This window comes from Schistocerca nitens, chromosome 11, assembly GCF_023898315.1.
Source record: "Schistocerca nitens isolate TAMUIC-IGC-003100 chromosome 11, iqSchNite1.1, whole genome shotgun sequence".
In the NCBI taxonomy this organism is placed as follows: Eukaryota; Metazoa; Arthropoda; class Insecta; order Orthoptera; family Acrididae; genus Schistocerca; species Schistocerca nitens.
This window is the reverse complement of record NC_064624.1, coordinates 59,984,537-60,003,426: the sequence shown is the minus strand read 5'-3', so window position 1 is coordinate 60,003,426 and position 18,890 is coordinate 59,984,537. Positions and strand designations below refer to the sequence as shown.

At 43.3% G+C, this 18,890-nt stretch overlaps 1 protein-coding gene across 1 annotated transcript in view; it reads left to right on the top strand.

Annotated features, from left to right (window-relative positions):
- LOC126213187 (receptor-interacting serine/threonine-protein kinase 4-like) overlaps nucleotides 1-18,200 on the top strand; it is an 83,915-nt gene extending 65,715 nt beyond the window's left edge. The window contains exons 4-5 of the mRNA XM_049940813.1: nucleotides 81-221; nucleotides 17,293-18,200. Of these exons, the coding sequence (XP_049796770.1) occupies nucleotides 81-221; nucleotides 17,293-17,773 (622 nt within the window). The 3' untranslated portion in view covers nucleotides 17,774-18,200. The remainder of the gene's footprint in view (nucleotides 1-80; nucleotides 222-17,292) is intronic.
- Nucleotides 18,201-18,890: the final 690 nt, after the last annotated feature.

Here is an 18,890-nt window from a genome sequence, read left to right as displayed (position 1 = left end):
AGCCACCTGTTTCCATTGTGAATACTCTCGCTCTCACCCCATGACAGCCAACCCACACCTATTCTGTGCTTCTCTTACAGTGAGCCGATCACCCAAAACAGCGAGCCACCTGCTGCCACTCCACCAGAGAGCGGACATGGTGGCACGCCTGCCGCTGCCGCTGCCGCTGCTGCTGCCGCTGATGCTGCGCCACCGCCCACAGACTCCCTCTCTCGAGTGCGGTGAGTTCTTTGATTACACATGTATGTCCTAGCATTAGTTCTGTGCCCAACATTCATAACTCCAGTTTCATGAACAGCTGCACTATATATATTTGTCTACGCATCTGTTTGCCACCAAGTCGATTAATCTGTACTTCTATATAAACACAAGTCGTTTTTTTAATGTTGTTACTAAAGATACCAAAAAGTTTTTGACCAGTTTACTTCAGATTTTTACACTGTACTCTAATGAAAATTCACACAGACATAGGTTATACGTATATTGCTTTCACATATATACACATAAATAGATATTTAATATATAAAAGCGAAACTCTGTAAGCAAAAGTCTCGAAAACGTCTTGACTGATTTATACATTTCTCTAATGAACATTCGGATGAACATAGCATATATGTTTATAATATAAATCGTATATACAAACATCTAATATGAAAATGTTTTCAGCATAAATATCAAAAAGTTCTGTATAATTACTATATATACATATATATAATATGGAGATGTTGTTAGCAAAAATCTCGAAAAAGTCTTGAATAGGTTACCTCAGAATTTTACAGGTTACACGTCGATTTCAACAAAACTTGATACAGATTCAGCAGGCCACAAAAGTATCAGCACTGTGAGGTTTACAAGCTCATAGTTGTATTAGGAGTGCAGATATGGGCAAATGTTTCAGTCCCTTGGGTGTTAGCGTATGGGGTACCCTGAAGGACGGGCATGTTGTCTGCGAATAGTATTGACCTCCCTTATAGCTCTTCTTTGCAATGCAGTATACACATCAGGAGCAGGAATCTGTTTTCCATCCCCCAATTTGTAGGCTGCCTTACACAATAGGCACTTGTGTGGGAGTAGTACTTAGGTGCCCTTTCAGTCTTCTTTCTAGGGGTTCCACGTGTGTCTGCAATACTCATCAACATCACAAAGGATAAAATAGAGAAAATCATAAAATGGAAGTACAACAAACAGGCATTATCCTACCACAACAGGTACTATAACCTGATAGTGCAACTTAAACGATTGTACGCTTTCCAGTGTCTTATTTGAAATAAAAGCGCGAGCTTTGACAACTCGAGGAGAAAGAACGAAGATTTTGAGGAAAATACTCGGACCACAGAAGTCTACTGATGGGACTTGGGAATGGCTGTGCAGTGGGAAAATGAAGAGAGAGTGGGTGGGGTGGTGATGGTCAGTGAGCGGGGGAGGAGGAAATGTACATTGGGAAGGGAGAAATGAAGGGGGCCTGTGGAAGTAGTAGAGTGGTAGTGGGCAGATGGTAAAAGCAAATGGGCAGGAAGATATGAACAGAGGGAGGGAAGGGGGGTATGGGTAGAGAGAGGAGGGAAGAATATGTGGTCAGAGAAAGAGGCATAGGAGATGAACAAAGAGAGTGGTGGGAGGAGATGGAGTGACAGAATGGGAAACAGGAGATGGATATGTAGAGGTGGGAGGATGAAATGGGAAGAGAGATGGAAGGTTGGAAGAGGAAATCATAGGGAGGGAGGAGAAGAAGATGTCTGCAATATGTGTGTGGAACACATTCACAACTGAAGCTGTTGGAAAAAAACAGTATGAACTCGTACTATAATAGGGAAACACTGACCGCAGAAGTCTTGTAAAGTGCTTGATCGATTTATTTCAGATTGTTACACGATACTCTAATAAACATGCAGACAGTCATACGTTACATATTCTTCTGTTAAAACTGAGTATGAGAAAGAAAATGTTGCACTGTGCAGTGCTGTGAAAAGTCGGCCGTTTTGTTCTCTTTCCCACAGTCAGTTTGACCTATGTCAGCAGGGCATTTAAACTGTGATAGCAAGGCATTTAAACCATTAGACAAATCGTTTCTCCCACATATATTCCTTCTCATTATATATATTTTAAACAAAAATTGTATACACAACAATGTACTGTTTTGGTTTCATTCTCCTAGTCCGTTGTCACAGAAAATAGGAAAGTTATATTTATGGCTTATTGGTTTATGGTGAGAATACAACTACAGAATGTGAATTTGCAACAACAATAAGCAAGGTTCAAGGATAAAGAGAGGAGGAAACGGAGATAAAAAGAGAGTGGGGGAGGAATTGGACATAGTAGGAAGAGATGTGCAGAGACAGTATGGAGGATGGAGGTGGAGATAGAGAGAGGTGGGGGAGGTGGAGGCTATGGACAGAGATAAAGGTGGAGAACGACATTAAGACTTATAACCAATTCCCATACATATTTATCAGTTGCAGAACATGGCCCAGTCCGCAAGTAATAATAATAACAATTTCGCGTGACTCAGCGGCCTGGCTCAAGTCTTTCAATTGGAAATCACTCTAGAGACTAGCGCGTCCCTAATCTACACACTGTATAACAAGGGAACGGGGACCTGCAGATTAATGAGGGATTCGAAGAACATGTCGCCTCGGGGCGCTCCTCCCTTCGTTGAGGGGTGAAGGCTAGGTTAAAAGGAAGACTTCAAAGTCTGTGGTCCGCCAGAGGTTCCATCACCCGACATCTCGCTTTCCAGGTAAACGCTTTTATCACTAGACAACTAAGACCGACATACCCAGTCGAGAAGTCGTTCATTATATGCACTAACATGACTACAACCGTTACCACTTACCAGACTGCTTCCCAGGATGTTGAGTGGAGCAGTGCTCGGTTTGCAACTCAGACCCCTTCAGCTGGGGTGCACAGCAGCCATTCTAAGTAAGTAGACTCATATGCGATAAAATCAGACATCATTATGGGTAATGAATGGGGGTCGTTCAATAAGTAATGCCCCACATTTTTTTCTCAGATCACAAATAACATCAAAACATCTTGTTCACGCCCTATTTTTCTACATAGTCTCCATCACGTTATATCGCCATACACCTATGATGTGGAAGAGCATGTATTCCCTGCTGGTAAAAGCTCTGGACCTGTAGGCGTAGCCGTGTTTTCCCTGCATGATTGACACTCTCGCCATCTTCAAAGTGTGTTCCCCATAGAGAATCTTTAAGTGGCCCAAAGATTTGGAAGCTCGAGAGTGCCACATCTGGACTGTATGGTGGAGAAGCAATTATGTCCAACCCAATTTGACAATGTGGCCCTGGGTTCTCAGACTTGAGTGGGTGTGCATTGTCACGTTGGAGCAAGATTTCTACTGGATTCTTGTCTGATCGAACACATCGGAAATTGTTCTTGAGTTTATTCAGAGTCTTCATGTATGCCTCTGAATTGATGGTTGACCCTCTTGGCAACACATACACGAGAATTACGGCATCACAATCCCAAACACTGTCACTACGACTTTTCTGGCAGACAGTGTTGTCCTGAATTCCTTCTTTTGTGGAGAATGAGCATAATGCCAACTGCCCTTTTGTTGCTGGCGCAAAGTGGTGTTCCGACAGGAAATCATTTTCAGGGTTGTGGGCAGATGGATTTCAACAACATGCCACCCAAAAGCAGGGATTATTAGCTAGCGGCTCAACACACAGAGCTACCTCAGGGCGGTGGAGAATTTTGAAAAACTGGTTGTTTTAAAGAACAGTAAAATGCATCACTACAAAAAGAGTAATTTGTGACATTTCACGTTTTTTTCTTTGACTGTGCATTTTTAGTCATTTGATAGTGAAGAAAATCATGCATATTTTCAGATTTAATTGTCAATGTAATTGCGGTCTTCAACTGCGATAGTATTGCACAGAGCATATTTATATTTTGACGAAAGAAGGAGGGAAGGATGCAGGTCACAGTCGACTCACGCGAATTCGTGCAGCCCACTAAAAAAAATCTTTTAGAAACAAACGAACTGTAGATTGTGCTGTCATGACATACCCCTTCCGCAATCAACAGACCCTTCCCCATCTTTCCATGCTGGAACTGGTTAATACAGCTGAGCACCGCTTGGGGCACCAGACAGGGCAATATTTTGCCATTTGTTCTAATAATGATAGAATGTTGAGCAAATTTTTTAAGAAATGTAACCATTGTCATTTGAATGATATTTTTGTTGATCAACGCCATTTTTGGGCAACGCAGACAAATCGAAGGGTATTCTTATGCACTGATTTATCTTAATGTATTTACAATGATATTTAACACTCCGCTTCCTTGTGAAATACTGAAATGTTGCAACCCTGATGTTTGAGGCGTTACTTTCGTTTTGCCTCAGGTTACAGTAGGAAGTAATTATGTTTTCTATATCGAGATATAAGTTTTTCTTAGATTGCTAAAGTGCACGTCATTTATGTTGGCGGTCGAGTTTAGGTTCGTTCTGCGCATCTGACGTCACAAAACACAGTCAGCCAATGAACAGAGAACAACGTTGTCAGATCTCGACTGCAGTGCAGAGCACGGACGAGTGTCTTCAGTTTTAGAAACGTTCAGTCATAAATAAAGTAATCGAACAAGAGCAATGTCTTGATAGCAGACTTTCTTTTATAGAAAGTTTGGAAAAAGCATTGTTTATACCAATTGCTTTATATTCTATTAATTAATTAAACCAAACAAGCAATAAGACTCCTAATTCAGGTGATAGCAAGGAAAGGTGTTTGTATCATTCTCACGAACCGCTTTTTCGCAATAAAGAGCAGCAGTAATTGTTTATTTCCTATTGTACTTCGACGAAGCGTGAGTAATTCATAGTCATACCAACAGTGTTTGTCAGTATTTTGCGTGACGTGTTAGAATCCTCATGGAGTTATATTGTGAGATGAGCTGTGTTAGCGTAACGGTCAAGGTGTTGGGTTACTAAGCAAAAGGGTATGAGTTCAAACCTTGGGTGATGCTTAATATATTCTTTATTTAAAAAACAATATCATAGTGTCTTACTTCACCAATTTTATTCGTTTGATGCAATTTTTTGAAATTTCTAGTGCTTTGTCTCTTCATTAACCTTTTCGCTGCTGCAGACACGTGCTCCCCCCATTCCGCGCTGTGCGCGATTTTGTCATCACTGCACTGCTCGCCTGTGCAGACACATGGTGTTCCCACTGCTTTGACACACTTATCATTCGATTTCACAAAAACTATTTGGCCCAAAAATTAGATTTTTACAGATCTTCTTGACTGATACCTCCCCCCCCCCCCCTAAATGACTTAATTTTGTTTCGATGTTCAACGCAGTTATTGTGCAGCATTAAATGTAGTAAACCATTGCACGAAATTTTGAAGAGTTTGCAGAGGTAAAAGTCCATAGGGTATACTTTCCGTATGGTCGATTTTAGTTGCCACAATGTTGAGAATGAAATGTGGACAAGGTACCTAAATTTCATATTAAATTTACTTTATAACAATATCTCATTTAATTTAAGTACCACATAGGTGTCGTATGTAATATTGAGAAATATTCCGTCTTTTGCGAATGTAATAAAAGTTCTATTTACACCGGGCGCGTTTGGCTTTATTTTAAAGCACGTCAATCAATGGCACATACACAATGGTACTCATGTTCTCTTTCTTGTTTTTGTTCCACAGTCGCAGTTTTACCAATGGTATTGAAATGTATTCCTCTTCCGCAACTGTAATAAGCGACTTATTTAGACCAGACGCGTTTCTCTCTTTTGAAGCATCATCAGTGGACAGTATTTTGTCTCCTCCATTGCCAAGTCACCTTTCGTAGTTTTGTGCTGCGGTAACACAATATTCAACGTTTGTGTCAGCTGATCAGTATTTTAGCAAATAATTGCTGTTTGTGTGTGCCACACACAAAAATTATATTTGACATAGCTCGGAGCACTTCACTGATAGACGGTATATTCAAGTCGTAATGTTTTTGTAAGTCCACAGTTTTGTTTAATGTATTTCGTCTACTTCGTTTTGATCGATTGACGTGCTTTAAAATAAAGCCAAACGTGCCCGGTGTAAATAAAACTTTTGTTACAGTCGCGAAAGACGGAACATTTCTCAATATTACATACGACACTTATGTGGTACTTAAATTAAATGAGACATTGTTATACAGTAAATTTAATATGAAATTTAGGTACCTTGTCCACATTTCATTCTCAACATTGTGGCAACTAAAATCGACCATACGGAAAGTATACTCTATGGACTTTTACCTCTACAAACTCTTCAAAATTTCGTGCAATGGTTTACTATATGTAATGCTGCATAATAACTGTGTTGAACATCGAAACAAAATTAAGTCATTTATGGGGCGAAGGTATCAGTCAAGAAGATGTGTAAAAATCTAATTTTTGGGCCAAATAGTTTTTGTGAAATCGAATGATAAGTGTGTCAAAGCAGTCGGAACACTGTGTGTCAGCACAGGCGAGCAGTGCAGTGATGGCAAAATCGCGCACAGCGCGGAATGCGGGGAGAACGTCTCTGTAGCAGCGAAAGGGTTAATGCGGCCGTGGTGGCTTTACTTGATGAACTGCGCACTCCCCCCTAAACGTAGGCTTGCGAACTATGCTATACAATGGCGCTGCTTCTCTTGGCGCGGGCGTCATTTGCAACTGGCAACGCAGCAATCTCCCGCGTCTGGGCGGGCATGCGCTAGCCGCCAAGATAAAAGAACTGAACTATAGCAGCTTCAATACTTCACTGGGTGAAAGGAATATTTGACGCATTTGTTTATTTCTTTTCATCATTTCACAAAGAGGCCACACGCTGTTTATATGTATCCTCCTGGTTCCATCCTGTATGAGTGTGCATGGGTATGGATGGAAGTCAAATGTAGCGGGAGCATGGACCAAAGGGAACAGTTTAAGGGGATAGCAGTCATTGCCAACATTACAAGAATAACGCCAGGTAGGCCAGAGCAGCAAGCAAAGATGAAAACAGGCACGAGGGTAGGTTACAAAGTTGGTGCGGGGGTGAGGTGAGTCTCCCCACCACCGCGTTTGAATAGGAACGTTGGTCGGATTTTGGCACGTGGAGAGCACTGTAGGGCCAGCCATGAGACGGACCGGACGCGGGAGCACAGCAGCTCGCAGATTTGGTGAGATGAAAATGACCTAATGTGGCTGAAAGTTCACGACAGAGTATGCTAATAGCACGCATATCTTCATCGGTACAGGTTACGATTTTAATTTATTTGCAATAGTTTTCTCTGAAATGTGTTGGTGAAATTTTGCTTTGTGGTAGTGAGCATGCAACAGGAACCATCAGTTCATGTAGCTGTTTCCCGAGTTATAAGCTTCACTTTTAGCTCAATGAGTGCAGATTGCGTATCGGATGGTAGATCGAGAAATTTGTGTCGCGAAATTTAATTATTTTTGGTACTTTCTTTGTGAGTTCAGTTCGCACTCCATTTTGGCGCCAATAGTACATCATTTTTGCCCAGAATCTTTTCTCTGATAGAGGTTATCTACCTTCAGCAGTGGCCTACCTTAAATTTCTAGTGGTGTAATTCATGCATGACGATAAGTGAGTCTTAAAGAATGAATGACGATTTTCCCGCTAAAGACGGTGTGGCCCACTTATGTATTTTTTTGTGTTATTATGAAATTATGTGTCGTATATTTTTTGTGTTATTATGAAATTATGTGTCATATATGAAATTATTCGTGTAGCGTTTTCGTTTTGTCATTGTCTACCCATGAGAGGTAATGCTGAAGTTTTGTAACTAAAGAAAAATTGTAATGTGTCAGCTTCTTAAGTTTACATCAAAGTAGAAAATAAATCTATTAAATGAGAGTCGGCATTTCAGTTAAGAAATATTCCCCCAGACACCTGACACATAAAATGGGTAGGATGTATCTTATTCAGTCCGATTTTCTAAAGTTAATGAAAGACAGAAATAATCTGAAATGTGAATTTAGATAGGCTACCAGCTGCTATAGTGACGGCTTTAAGAACAACCACCCCAGAACGCGTTATCTTAGAGAAACTCGCACCAGTTTCCGTTGCGCGCATTTCTGAAATAATTAATTTGTTTTCCAGATTAATCAAGTAAGGGTCAAAATATCGATACCATTTATGGGCCTGGTATATTAGCAGCCAGGACGCAAAGTCGAGAAAAATTCTCTAAGGTAACGCGAGGAGATGGTCACACAGGTTCAATATAAATTAAAAATATATAAAGAACCAGCATACAGCCAACCAGCAGTCATATAGCAAGTTCTACCAGTTTCCAAATTAAGACACCAGTGCTAACATTAAACTATTGCAGGTGGGTGATTGGGCTGTTGTAGTAGTGCGTACATATTTCTAACTTACCATAAAATTAGCAGACGAGTAAAAATCGCTTTTCCTCTTCTTTCTTGTTCAAAGTTTATCGATAATTATGAACTACCACAACAGCACAAGCACAAAAACGGTATGCGGTAGCACATTTATTTCTACTGTTTGATTTGAGCTGCTTAGCTTGTTATGTATGTTTACAATTTCAATATCGTGTGTCAGTTTTATTCCACGTACTTGATTTAAGTGTTGTAAATTATTAAGTATTTTAGACGTTTATTTTTTAATATCTTCAAAACATTGAGAGTGACGTTCCTGCTGAAAAAGATACCCTAAATGGTATTGACATCTAGTCAAGAGTTTACAGTAAACATATGCAAACTGGTTGGCTGCATATTTCTTTTACTGAATTATTACATCATCAACCTAACTACAGTAGAACAGAATTTGTTTATCGAGACCAGGCCCTTCGCTATAATATTTACGTTCCAAATAATTGACATATACGTTGGCAAGGGAAGTGGCAAGACCCATCGATAATCAACCACCTGTGATTCTTGAAGTTTTCCCAGCGTACTGAATGGTCGATGAGATTTCGGGATTGCAGCCGGATAATGTTGACTTCTTGCCACAATATTTCGGCTGGCAATCGTCCAGCCATCTTCAGGTGAGTGTCCATCACTGTGATGGACTGAGTGTTCTATGAGATTTCGGGATTGCAGCCGGATAATGTTGACTTCTTGCCACGATATTTCGGCTGGCAATCGTCCAGCCATCTTCAGGTGGGTGTCCGTCACTGCAGACTGCAAGTTTTTTTTTCTTTATTGTCATTTTATACCTGATACAAGGGAGGCCGAAAGCGGCAAAACTACGCCGCTCTTCGGCCATAGACATTACAATTAGGACAGATGAAGATATAGAAAAGGAAAACAAAATGATGGATAACAAACAGTAGACACACAAAGTAAAGCACATGGAGCCGTTCACAGGCGTAGTGAAAATAAAAAACGGTCAGCACTGATACACGAACATGGATGACAGAGACGACACACGTGAATGAGGAGCACGGACGGTGAAACACTAAGGCACTAACACGATGTCACACAAAATACCGATGGCGACTATCTCTGGCGCAGGGACCTGCCAAACTGGCAAGGGAAGGACGGGATCTATAAAATTCCTTGCCAGTGTGGCAAAGCTTACATTGGTCAGACGACGAGCGCAGCACATGAAAGGTGCGTTGAACACGAACGCCACACTCGCCTTTCGCAGCCCAGTAAGTCGGCCGTAGCTGAGCACTGAATTACTACAGGACACGCTATGGATTTTTCTGCCACGAAAATCTTGGGCCCAGCGAAAACTTTCTGGTATTCAGTAATTAAAGAATCTGTGGAGATACGCCTAGTGCAAAATCTTATAAATCGTGACGGAGGTTTCCAACTGGACAAGGCTTGGGACCCGGTTTATTCATAATGACAAGTCTGGTGACATCTGACGTCTGTTTTTAGCGCTGCGGGCGCGCATTCCGACAGAGGACAAACATGTAGTTTTCACCTTTACGCATGCGCCTGCGCACCACAAATAGAACAGTAGCTCCAGAAGGCGCCGGTTTGATAGAGGACGCTCCTGTGACGGAGGCCAATGCGCATGCGTTTTCGCGCCAATTTTTTGCTATCAAGTTGACTCCGGGAATTTGCAGTCTCCAGTGACGGACACTCACCTGAAGATGGCCGGACGATTGCCAGCCGAAATAACGTGGCAAGAAGTCAACATGATCCGGCTGCAATCCCGGAATCTCATCGAACAATCAACCATCTGTTTATAAATGTTATTATTAAAGGAGAATCAGTTCGTCAATTCTACCCTGAGCAGTGAAATAAATTCTACAATTTCCTCCATTTCGAGCTGATCTCAGTTAAAAAAGGTTTTCTTGGATAATAGTTATCATTCCACCTACAGGAATGTTTGTCCATAGGTTCTTTATTTCAAGTGAAACTAAGCAACACTCTGGTGGGAACACCTTATCTTTCAATTGCTGGATCAAATCATTCCTATCGGAGATGGAAAAATTGTGTCCATACATAAACGTTTTAGACATTAATTCCAATATACCATTCAGTATAGGACGTGTAGAGTGGTTCTGAGAATGTACTTTAATTCGCACATGAAGAGCAGGTGCATTCAGATTCATTACATTCATTCTTTTTTGATTATCTAGACTACTTATGTTACTGTAGCTCATAAGACATGCATTAAGCACCTTCACATAATTCTCTCTACGATCACAATCTACACTCCTGGAAATGGAAAAAAGAACACATTGACACCGGTGTGTCAGACCCACCATACTTGCTCCGGACACTGCGAGAGGGCTGTACAAGCAATGATCACACGCACGGCACAGCGGACACACCAGGAACCGCGGTGTTGGCCGTCGAATGGCGCTAGCTGCGCAGCATTTGTGCACCGCCGCCGACAGTGTCAGCCAGTTTGCCGTGGCATACGCAGCTCCATCGCAGTCTTTAACACTGGTAGCATGCCGCGACAGCGTGGACGTGAACCGTATGTGCAGTTGACGGACTTTGAGCGAGGGCGTATAGTGGGCATGCGGGAGGCCGGGTGGACGTACCGCCGAATTGCTCAACACGTGGGGCGTGAGGTCTCCACAGTACATCGATGTTGTCGCCAGTGGTCGGCGGAAGGTGCACGTGCCCGTCGACCTGGGACCGGACCGCAGCGACGCACGGATGCACGCCAAGACCGTAGGATCCTACGCAGTGCCGTAGGGGACCGCACCGCCACTTCCCAGCAAATTAGGGACACTGTTGCTCCTGGGGTATCGGCGAGGACCATTCGCAACCGTCTCCATGAAGCTGCGCTACGGTCCCGCACACCGTTAGGCCGTCTTCCGCTCACGCCCCAACATCGTGCAGCCCGCCTCCAGTGGTGTCGCGACAGGCGTGAATGGAGGGACGAATGGAGACGTGTCGTCTTCAGCGATGAGAGTCGCTTCTGCCTTGGTGCCAATGATGGTCGTATGCGTGTTTGGCGCCGTGCAGGTGAGCGCCACAATCAGGACTGCATACGACCGAGGCACACAGGGCCAACACCCGGCATCATGGTGTGGGGAGCGATCTCCTACACTGGCCGTACACCACTGGTGATCGTCGAGGGGACACTGAATAGTGCACGGTACATCCAAACCGTCATCGAACCCATCGTTCTACCATTCCTAGACCGGCAAGGGAACTTGCTGTTCCAACAGGACAATGCACGTCCGCATGTATCCCGTGCCACCCAACGTGCTCTAGAAGGTGTAAGTCAACTACCCTGGCCAGCAAGATCTCCGGATCTGTCCCCCATTGAGCATGTTTGGGACTGGATGAAGCGTCGTCTCACGCGGTCTGCACGTCCAGCACGAACGCTGGTCCAACTGAGGCGCCAGGTGGAAATGGCAGGGCAAGCCGTTCCACAGGACTACATCCAGCATCTCTACGATCGTCTCCATGGGAGAATAGCAGCCTGCATTGCTGCGAAAGGTGGATATACACTGTACTAGTGCCGACATTGTGCATGCTCTGTTGCCTGTGTCTATGTGCCTGTGGTTCTGTCAGTGTGATCATGTGATGTATCTGACCCCAGGAATGTGTCAATAAAGTTTCCCCTTCCTGGGACAATGAATTCACGGTGTTCTTATTTCAATTTCCAGGAGTGTATTTTTTAATGTTATTATCGTAAAAAATCTTGTTCTCTTTGCCGTTTACACATTGTTATATATGACAACTGCATTGTTTCCCTTATCTGCTTGATCAGTTATAGCTTCCTCAGACTTATACTGTTCGCTGATAGAACTCATTATACTAAAATGTGAACTTTCACGGCCGGAAATATCATGTCCATTATAATTATCCGGGCTGTTATGCCGTGGTCGGTTGATGAATTCTGAGGTGATTCCCAACGTTTCGTCTGCGACTGCGGGAGACATCTTCAAAGGGGTCCGTAGCTTGATGGAAAGTCCAACACACACACTGGCTCGCTACTGACTGCCGCTAAATTCCGTGTCCGCGCGCCCCCGCGCCGCGGCGTGACGTCACGTGTTTTGAAAACGTCAGTGCAATTGGCCGCTGTCCGTCGGCGTCGATCGCCGTTGCCATCACCCAGTAGTGGACGAGTGGTACATATCTTCTTTAACACCGGCATCCATATACCGTTTAATTTGACGCCCTCCTCCTTTCGACTGAAATTATTAGGGTGTTTAGCGATTTCGATTGCCTCCCTGTAGAGCCTTTCGTAGTATCCGCTCGTGGCCGCTAGTACTTGCGTCTCCTCGAAACGAATATTGTGGTTCCCTGGCTGGAAAGCATGCTCCGCAACAGCTGATCGTTCCGTTTCTCCTCTTCTACAATTTCCCTTGTGCTCTTCCAAACGTTTAGAAACAGTTCTTTTGGTGGTACCCACATAAACATCACCACAGCTGCATGGGATCCTATACACTCCAGATTTTTCCAATGGTTTGAGAGCGTCCTTGGCAGGCCTAAGGTATTCCTGTATCTTCCTGGTGGGCTTGTAAATTACGGTAATATTCCGCTTCGTCAAGCTTTCCAGCCAGGGAACCACAATATTCGTTTCGAGGAGACGCAAGTACTAGCGGCCACGAGCGGATAGTACGAAAGGCTCTACAGGGAGGCAATCGAAATCGCTAAACACCCAAATAATTTCAACCGAAAGGAGGAGGGCGTCAAATTAAACGGTATATGGATGCCGGTGTTAAAGAAGATGAGTACCACTCGTCCACTACTGGGTGATGGCAACGGCGATCGACGCCGACGGACAGCGGCCAATTGCACTGACGTTTTCAAAACACGTGACGTCACGCCGCGGCGCGGGGGCGCGCGGACACGGAATTTAGCGGCAGTCAGTAGCGAGCCAGTGTGTGTGTTGGACCTTCCATCAAGCTACGGACCCCTTTGAAGATGTCTCCCGCAGTCGGAGACGAAACGTTGGGAGTCACCTCAGAATTCATCAACCGACCACGGCATAACAGCCCGGATAATTATAATGGACATGAGAACTCATTATCACATGGTCTTCATTTTTGGAGTTTGTTTGGGAGGCTTTTCCTAGCATATGACCAGCTTTATATGCTATTACAACATTCGAGTTTTGTTACAGCTCACACTTCTCAACCTGATTGTGAGTTTAGGCGGCTTTCCACACTAATATAGGCAATTTCTGGCTGTGTCCCAAGACTCAAGCTCAGAAAATACGATACATAAACATTTAAGTATGATAACACACTGAACAACCTTTACATAATCCGTAGATATATGGTGCTGTAATGTAATAAAATAAAAATTTTATTTATTTTGTGACTATTAGTGTAATGTAATAAAATAAAATATTAGCTGTGACTTCTATAAAAAAGAAACCCACATTAATGCAATGGCTCAGCATAAAAGAGAAATAACTAATGTAGGAATATTATTAACAGTGTAATATGTTGTTTAATTTAGCTTGACGTGTATAAGTAAACTAGCTCATTTCTCAGGGTAGTTAGGTAATCGTCGATAATTAATTGTCCATTTCCCAACACCAGAGAATATTTGCCAAGTCTGTTTGATGTACACTACTGTGATACGTAACTTATCGTGGTTTCGTCTCGATTCCCCAATATAAGATAACAAGAGTAGCATCTACAAATGAAATTCTATGATGGAACTGGAATCCTGTGACCAAACCTTTTCTGCCTGGGATGTTATCTCGTTATATGAAGAAAGTCTGTAAATAAAATTGTTAAATTGTTAGCAGCTGCCTCCGGTCTCGTGGGATCTGAAATAAAGTTAATTGTCCTAACCGACGGCACGTCTCGTAGATGAGCTAACAGAAAAATGTTAAAGATTTTTCTAAGATGGCGCCTAACAATGAAAATTCTTTGTTAAGGTCCATATCTATTTAAAGCAGTCTAGGTATCACTCTCACAACAGATTGACCACATACACAAATTCTTTTGACAAAATAACCATTATATTTTTCGGGTTTTAAGTACAACTTACATTATCAGCTTGTACACCAAGATGAGCTTTACACAAGAACGTCCTCTTACATCCGAATCCAAGCAGATAAGATAAGCGAATGGCAAAGGAAAGATAGTTCGTGCATAGAAGCGCAAGAGTCCATGGAATAACGTGTCCATCGTAGTTCTATTTCTTCTTCTTTGGCGTACTTGTCGATTATTTATAAAATTTATCGTAATATTTAGTTTACATTTTTTTAAACCCCAGTGCACCCAGGAGAAACAGTACAGTACACACGACTTTCATGCCTCGGGTTAACAGATGATTATGGTAACAGGAAGGGCACCGTGCCACGGTGTTAAAATAAAACTAGTCAAATCGTGTCTGTGAACTAGGACAAACCAGGCTGTTCCAGCTCGGGTGCCTGGGCACCTGCACGCACATGTGGGTGGGTGTTGGTAACCAGCTGATGTTCAGGTCGTCAAGGAGCTGTGCTGCAGCCAGTGCGATCGTATTGCCTCGGCTGACTGACGGGGTGGGCAAAGGCCGCATCTGATACGTCTGTCTGGCAGCTGATCTATATTGGGAGAGGGGGAGGCACTGGAACAGTCTGCTTTAAATGACAGTAAATACAGAGATACAGGGTGGCGCACGAAATGTGTTACCAATTGTTTCTTTCACAATTTACGACGCACATTAGATATCCCGCTGGGGTCTCTACTGCAGTACCAGCAGAGCTTGGAAAAATAAATGAGTTACGAAATGACGTGTAATTCACGATACTGCCGCTAGGAGACTAGTAAGCAGCAATGGCTGACAATGGAAGACTGACGACACAGCAACGATCGACAATTGTGTTACTTTTTCATGAAGCGAAAAGCCTTGTTGTGACTCAGAGGCGTTTTCGACAACAGTTTAACACACGATGGGCCTCTTGCAAGAAGACCATCCACAGTTGTACGATAAATTTGTACAGGAAGAAACAGTATTGGAAGCAAAGCGACCTCGGCCTAAGCCTGTTTGTTCGCCGGAGAATACTGAAGCGGTACGAGTTGCTGTACAGAGAAGTCCTGGGAAATCGTGTAAAAAGGCAGCAGTGCAACTGGGAATATCCAGACGCTCCGTACAAGATGACCTGTGCACAGAAGCGCACTGAAGAACACAAGCAGCAGAGACTACTGTTTGCTCAGTGGGCAGAGGACTTGGTTTTCAGACAAGGCGCATTTTCATTTAGACGGCGTGGTTAACAAACAAAATGTACGCTTTTGGGCCACTGAAAACCCACAAGTGATTCATGAAAGACAGCATTATGCTCGGCGGATTACAGTGTGGGCAGCAATTTCCAGTCACTGACTTATTGGACCCTTTTTCTTTGAAGAAACTGTGAACAGTGAGCGTTATTTGAGCATGCTTCGCAATAGCTTCATTCCACAGCTTCTTGCTACTGCCTTGCCCTTCAACACGCAGTGGTTCATGCAAGATGGAGCAAGGCCACATACTGCAAACACTGTGTTGGAGTTTCTATACGAGCATTTCGACATGCGGATCATTTCAGTCAGGTTTCCAGGTCGCTTCAATGACGGACAAAATTGGCCCCCCAATAGTCCAGACCTCAATCCATGTGACTTTTTACTTTGGGGGTACCTAAAGGAAAACCTTTTCCCGAGACGTCTACGTGATGTAATGGAGCTCAGAAGACTTATTCTTCAAGCCTGCAGTGAAATTACGGAAGACATGTGCCGTAGGGTAATGACTAACTTCACTGTTCCTTTGAAGGAAGTTAGGAAACGAAATGGTGGACATATTGAGGATGTGCTGAGTTAGAACAAATCTCCATGGACGGCTCTTCATTGTAGTATATGTTCCTTTCATGTTGTATTGACAATAAAGTTTATATTCAAAAACAAAATGGTAACACATTTCGCGCGGCGCCCTGTATATTATGTGTTTGGAATACATATGCATCTACGTACATACTCCGCAATCCACCATACGGTGCGTGGCGGAGGGTACCTCATACCATAACTAGCATCTTCTCTCCCTGTTCCACTCCCAAACAGGGAGACTGCTTATATGCGTCTGTACGAGCCGTAATCTCTCTTATCTTATCTTTGTGGTCTTTCCGCGAAATGTAAGTTTGTGGCAGTAAAATTGTACTGCAGTCAGCCTCAAATGCTGGTTCTCTAAATTTGCTCAGTAGCGATTCACGAAAAGAACGCCTCCTTTCCTCTAAAGACTCCCACCCGAGTTCCTGAAGCATTTCCGTAACACTGGCATGATGATCAAACCTACCAGTAGCAAATCTAGCAGCCCGCCCCTGATTGCTTCTGTGTCCTCCCTCAATCCGACCTGATAGGGATCACAAACGCTCGAGCAGTACTCAAGAATAGGTCGTATTAGTGTTTTATAAGCGGTGTCCTTTACAGATGAACCACATCTTCCCAAAATTCTACCAATGAACCGGAGACGACTATCCGCTTTCCCCACAACTGCCATTACATGCTTGTCCCACTTCATATCGCTCTGCAATGTTACGCCCAAATATTTAATCGACGTGACTGTGTCAAGCGCTACACTACTAATGGCCTATTCAAACACTATGGGATTCTTTTTCCTATTCATCTGCATTAATTTACATTTATCTATATTTAGAGTTAGCTGCCATTCTTTACACCAATCACAAATCCTGTCCAAGTCATCTCGTATCCTCCTACAGTGACTCAACGACGACACCTTCCCGTACACCACAGCATCATCAGCAAACAGCCGCACGTTGCTGTCCACCCTCTCCAAAAGATCATTTATGTAGATAGAAAACAACAGCGGACCTACCACACTTCCCGGGGGCACTCCAGATGATACCCTCACCTCCGACGAACACTCACCCTCGAGGACAACGTACTGGGCAGTATTACTTAAGAAGGTGAAGGAATATCACTCTTTTGTGCAGGAACTTGTCAGCAAAGGAAAAGAGCAGAAGGCTTCTCCAAGCGGCTAAAGATGGGGCACTGGAGGATCTGCGAGCCCTGCTGGCCGTGGGTGCAGACACGGGATCGTGGGACTGGTACGGGTGGAGGGCCCTGCACTACTCGGCCGACAGAGGAGACGTGCAGGCAGTGCAGTGCCTCCTGAACGCTGGAGCAGAGGTCGATGCCAGGACCTGGTGGGGGCGCACGGCCCTGCATCGGGCCGCAGTGAGGAACCGCGCGGCACTAGTCCCAGCACTGGCAGCGTGCGGGGCTGACGTGAATGCGACAGCTGTGGCCGGGTGGACGCCGCTGCACGATGCGGCAGAGCACGGCAGCGCAGAGGCAGCGACTGCGCTGCTACGTGTGGGCGCAAATAAGGGCGCCAGGACTCACAACCGACTCACGCCCCTACAAGTCGCCGTAGCTACCAACAGAAAGCAACTGCTACACATTCTAAAATGAAGCTTTAAGTCAAACAGTACCATCTGTACTAGGGAATTCTGAGAGATTCATAATATCCATTTATAGATAATAAAAGACTGAAAAATACAAGAGAACAAAATATATCCTGTTGTAACGTGTGCGTGGGGCACACAATACTCATTAAAGCCTGTACTATGATAAGTGACTGGGGTTCACTTTACAAGGCAGGATTTTTGTATAGATATTGACCGTGTGTACCTGAATGGTGGCAAATCAGACTTACACCCACTCTGTAATAACAATGATCCGTCAAGTAAGTTCGAAATGCAACTACACGTCAGGACGGACAAAAACAAACAACACAGAAGATGCTACCAATTTGTTAATAATACGGTCGCCAGCCTAATTAGGTATTAACTGACTTTCTTCCCTGTACAAGTTGGCAGCTATTCGTGCAAAGCAACAAGTAGTAACACTGCATAATATAGTAGAATTTTAGAACCAGAAAATCTATTGAACTGATAGTTTCACGTTCTGTACTGATATGGAAAAACCATAAATACATAACACTACACTATAATGTATACTACAAAACTTCGTACTGTCTATTGATCTGATTAAAATCGGGCATAGGTTACCCTAGAAACAGCACTTTCGAGTCACACACACAATGTCAATTTTGTTAAAGATAAAAACACTGATAAATTTTGGATTTTATATTGACTTTAACTTTTGCTGGTCAAATCAATTTAGAACACTTCATAATTCAAATGAATAAAAAAAAAAGGGGGGGGGGCCTGAAACTGTTATGATCACTGTATAAAAAAAATTAATTACTGACACCATTATGCGCTCAAGATTTCCAATATATGACTTACTACTCTCTTTTTATCTTATTTCCTGCTTATTTAAATACCTTTTTATCTGTCTCGAAATAATTAAACTTCATTACTAAATCAGTATTAAAGTTATCTTCCAACTTTGTCAGACCTTCGTTATTCATTTACTGGTTCATTAACAAAACAGTTCTTTAAACACCATTCTTACACAGTTAGGTCTGCAAGTAATTATTATTAACACAAAATTTAATTTTTCATTTCGGGACACTCGGATTGCACATTTGGAAAGGACCCTATCTAGGTTATTTGTGAGGATA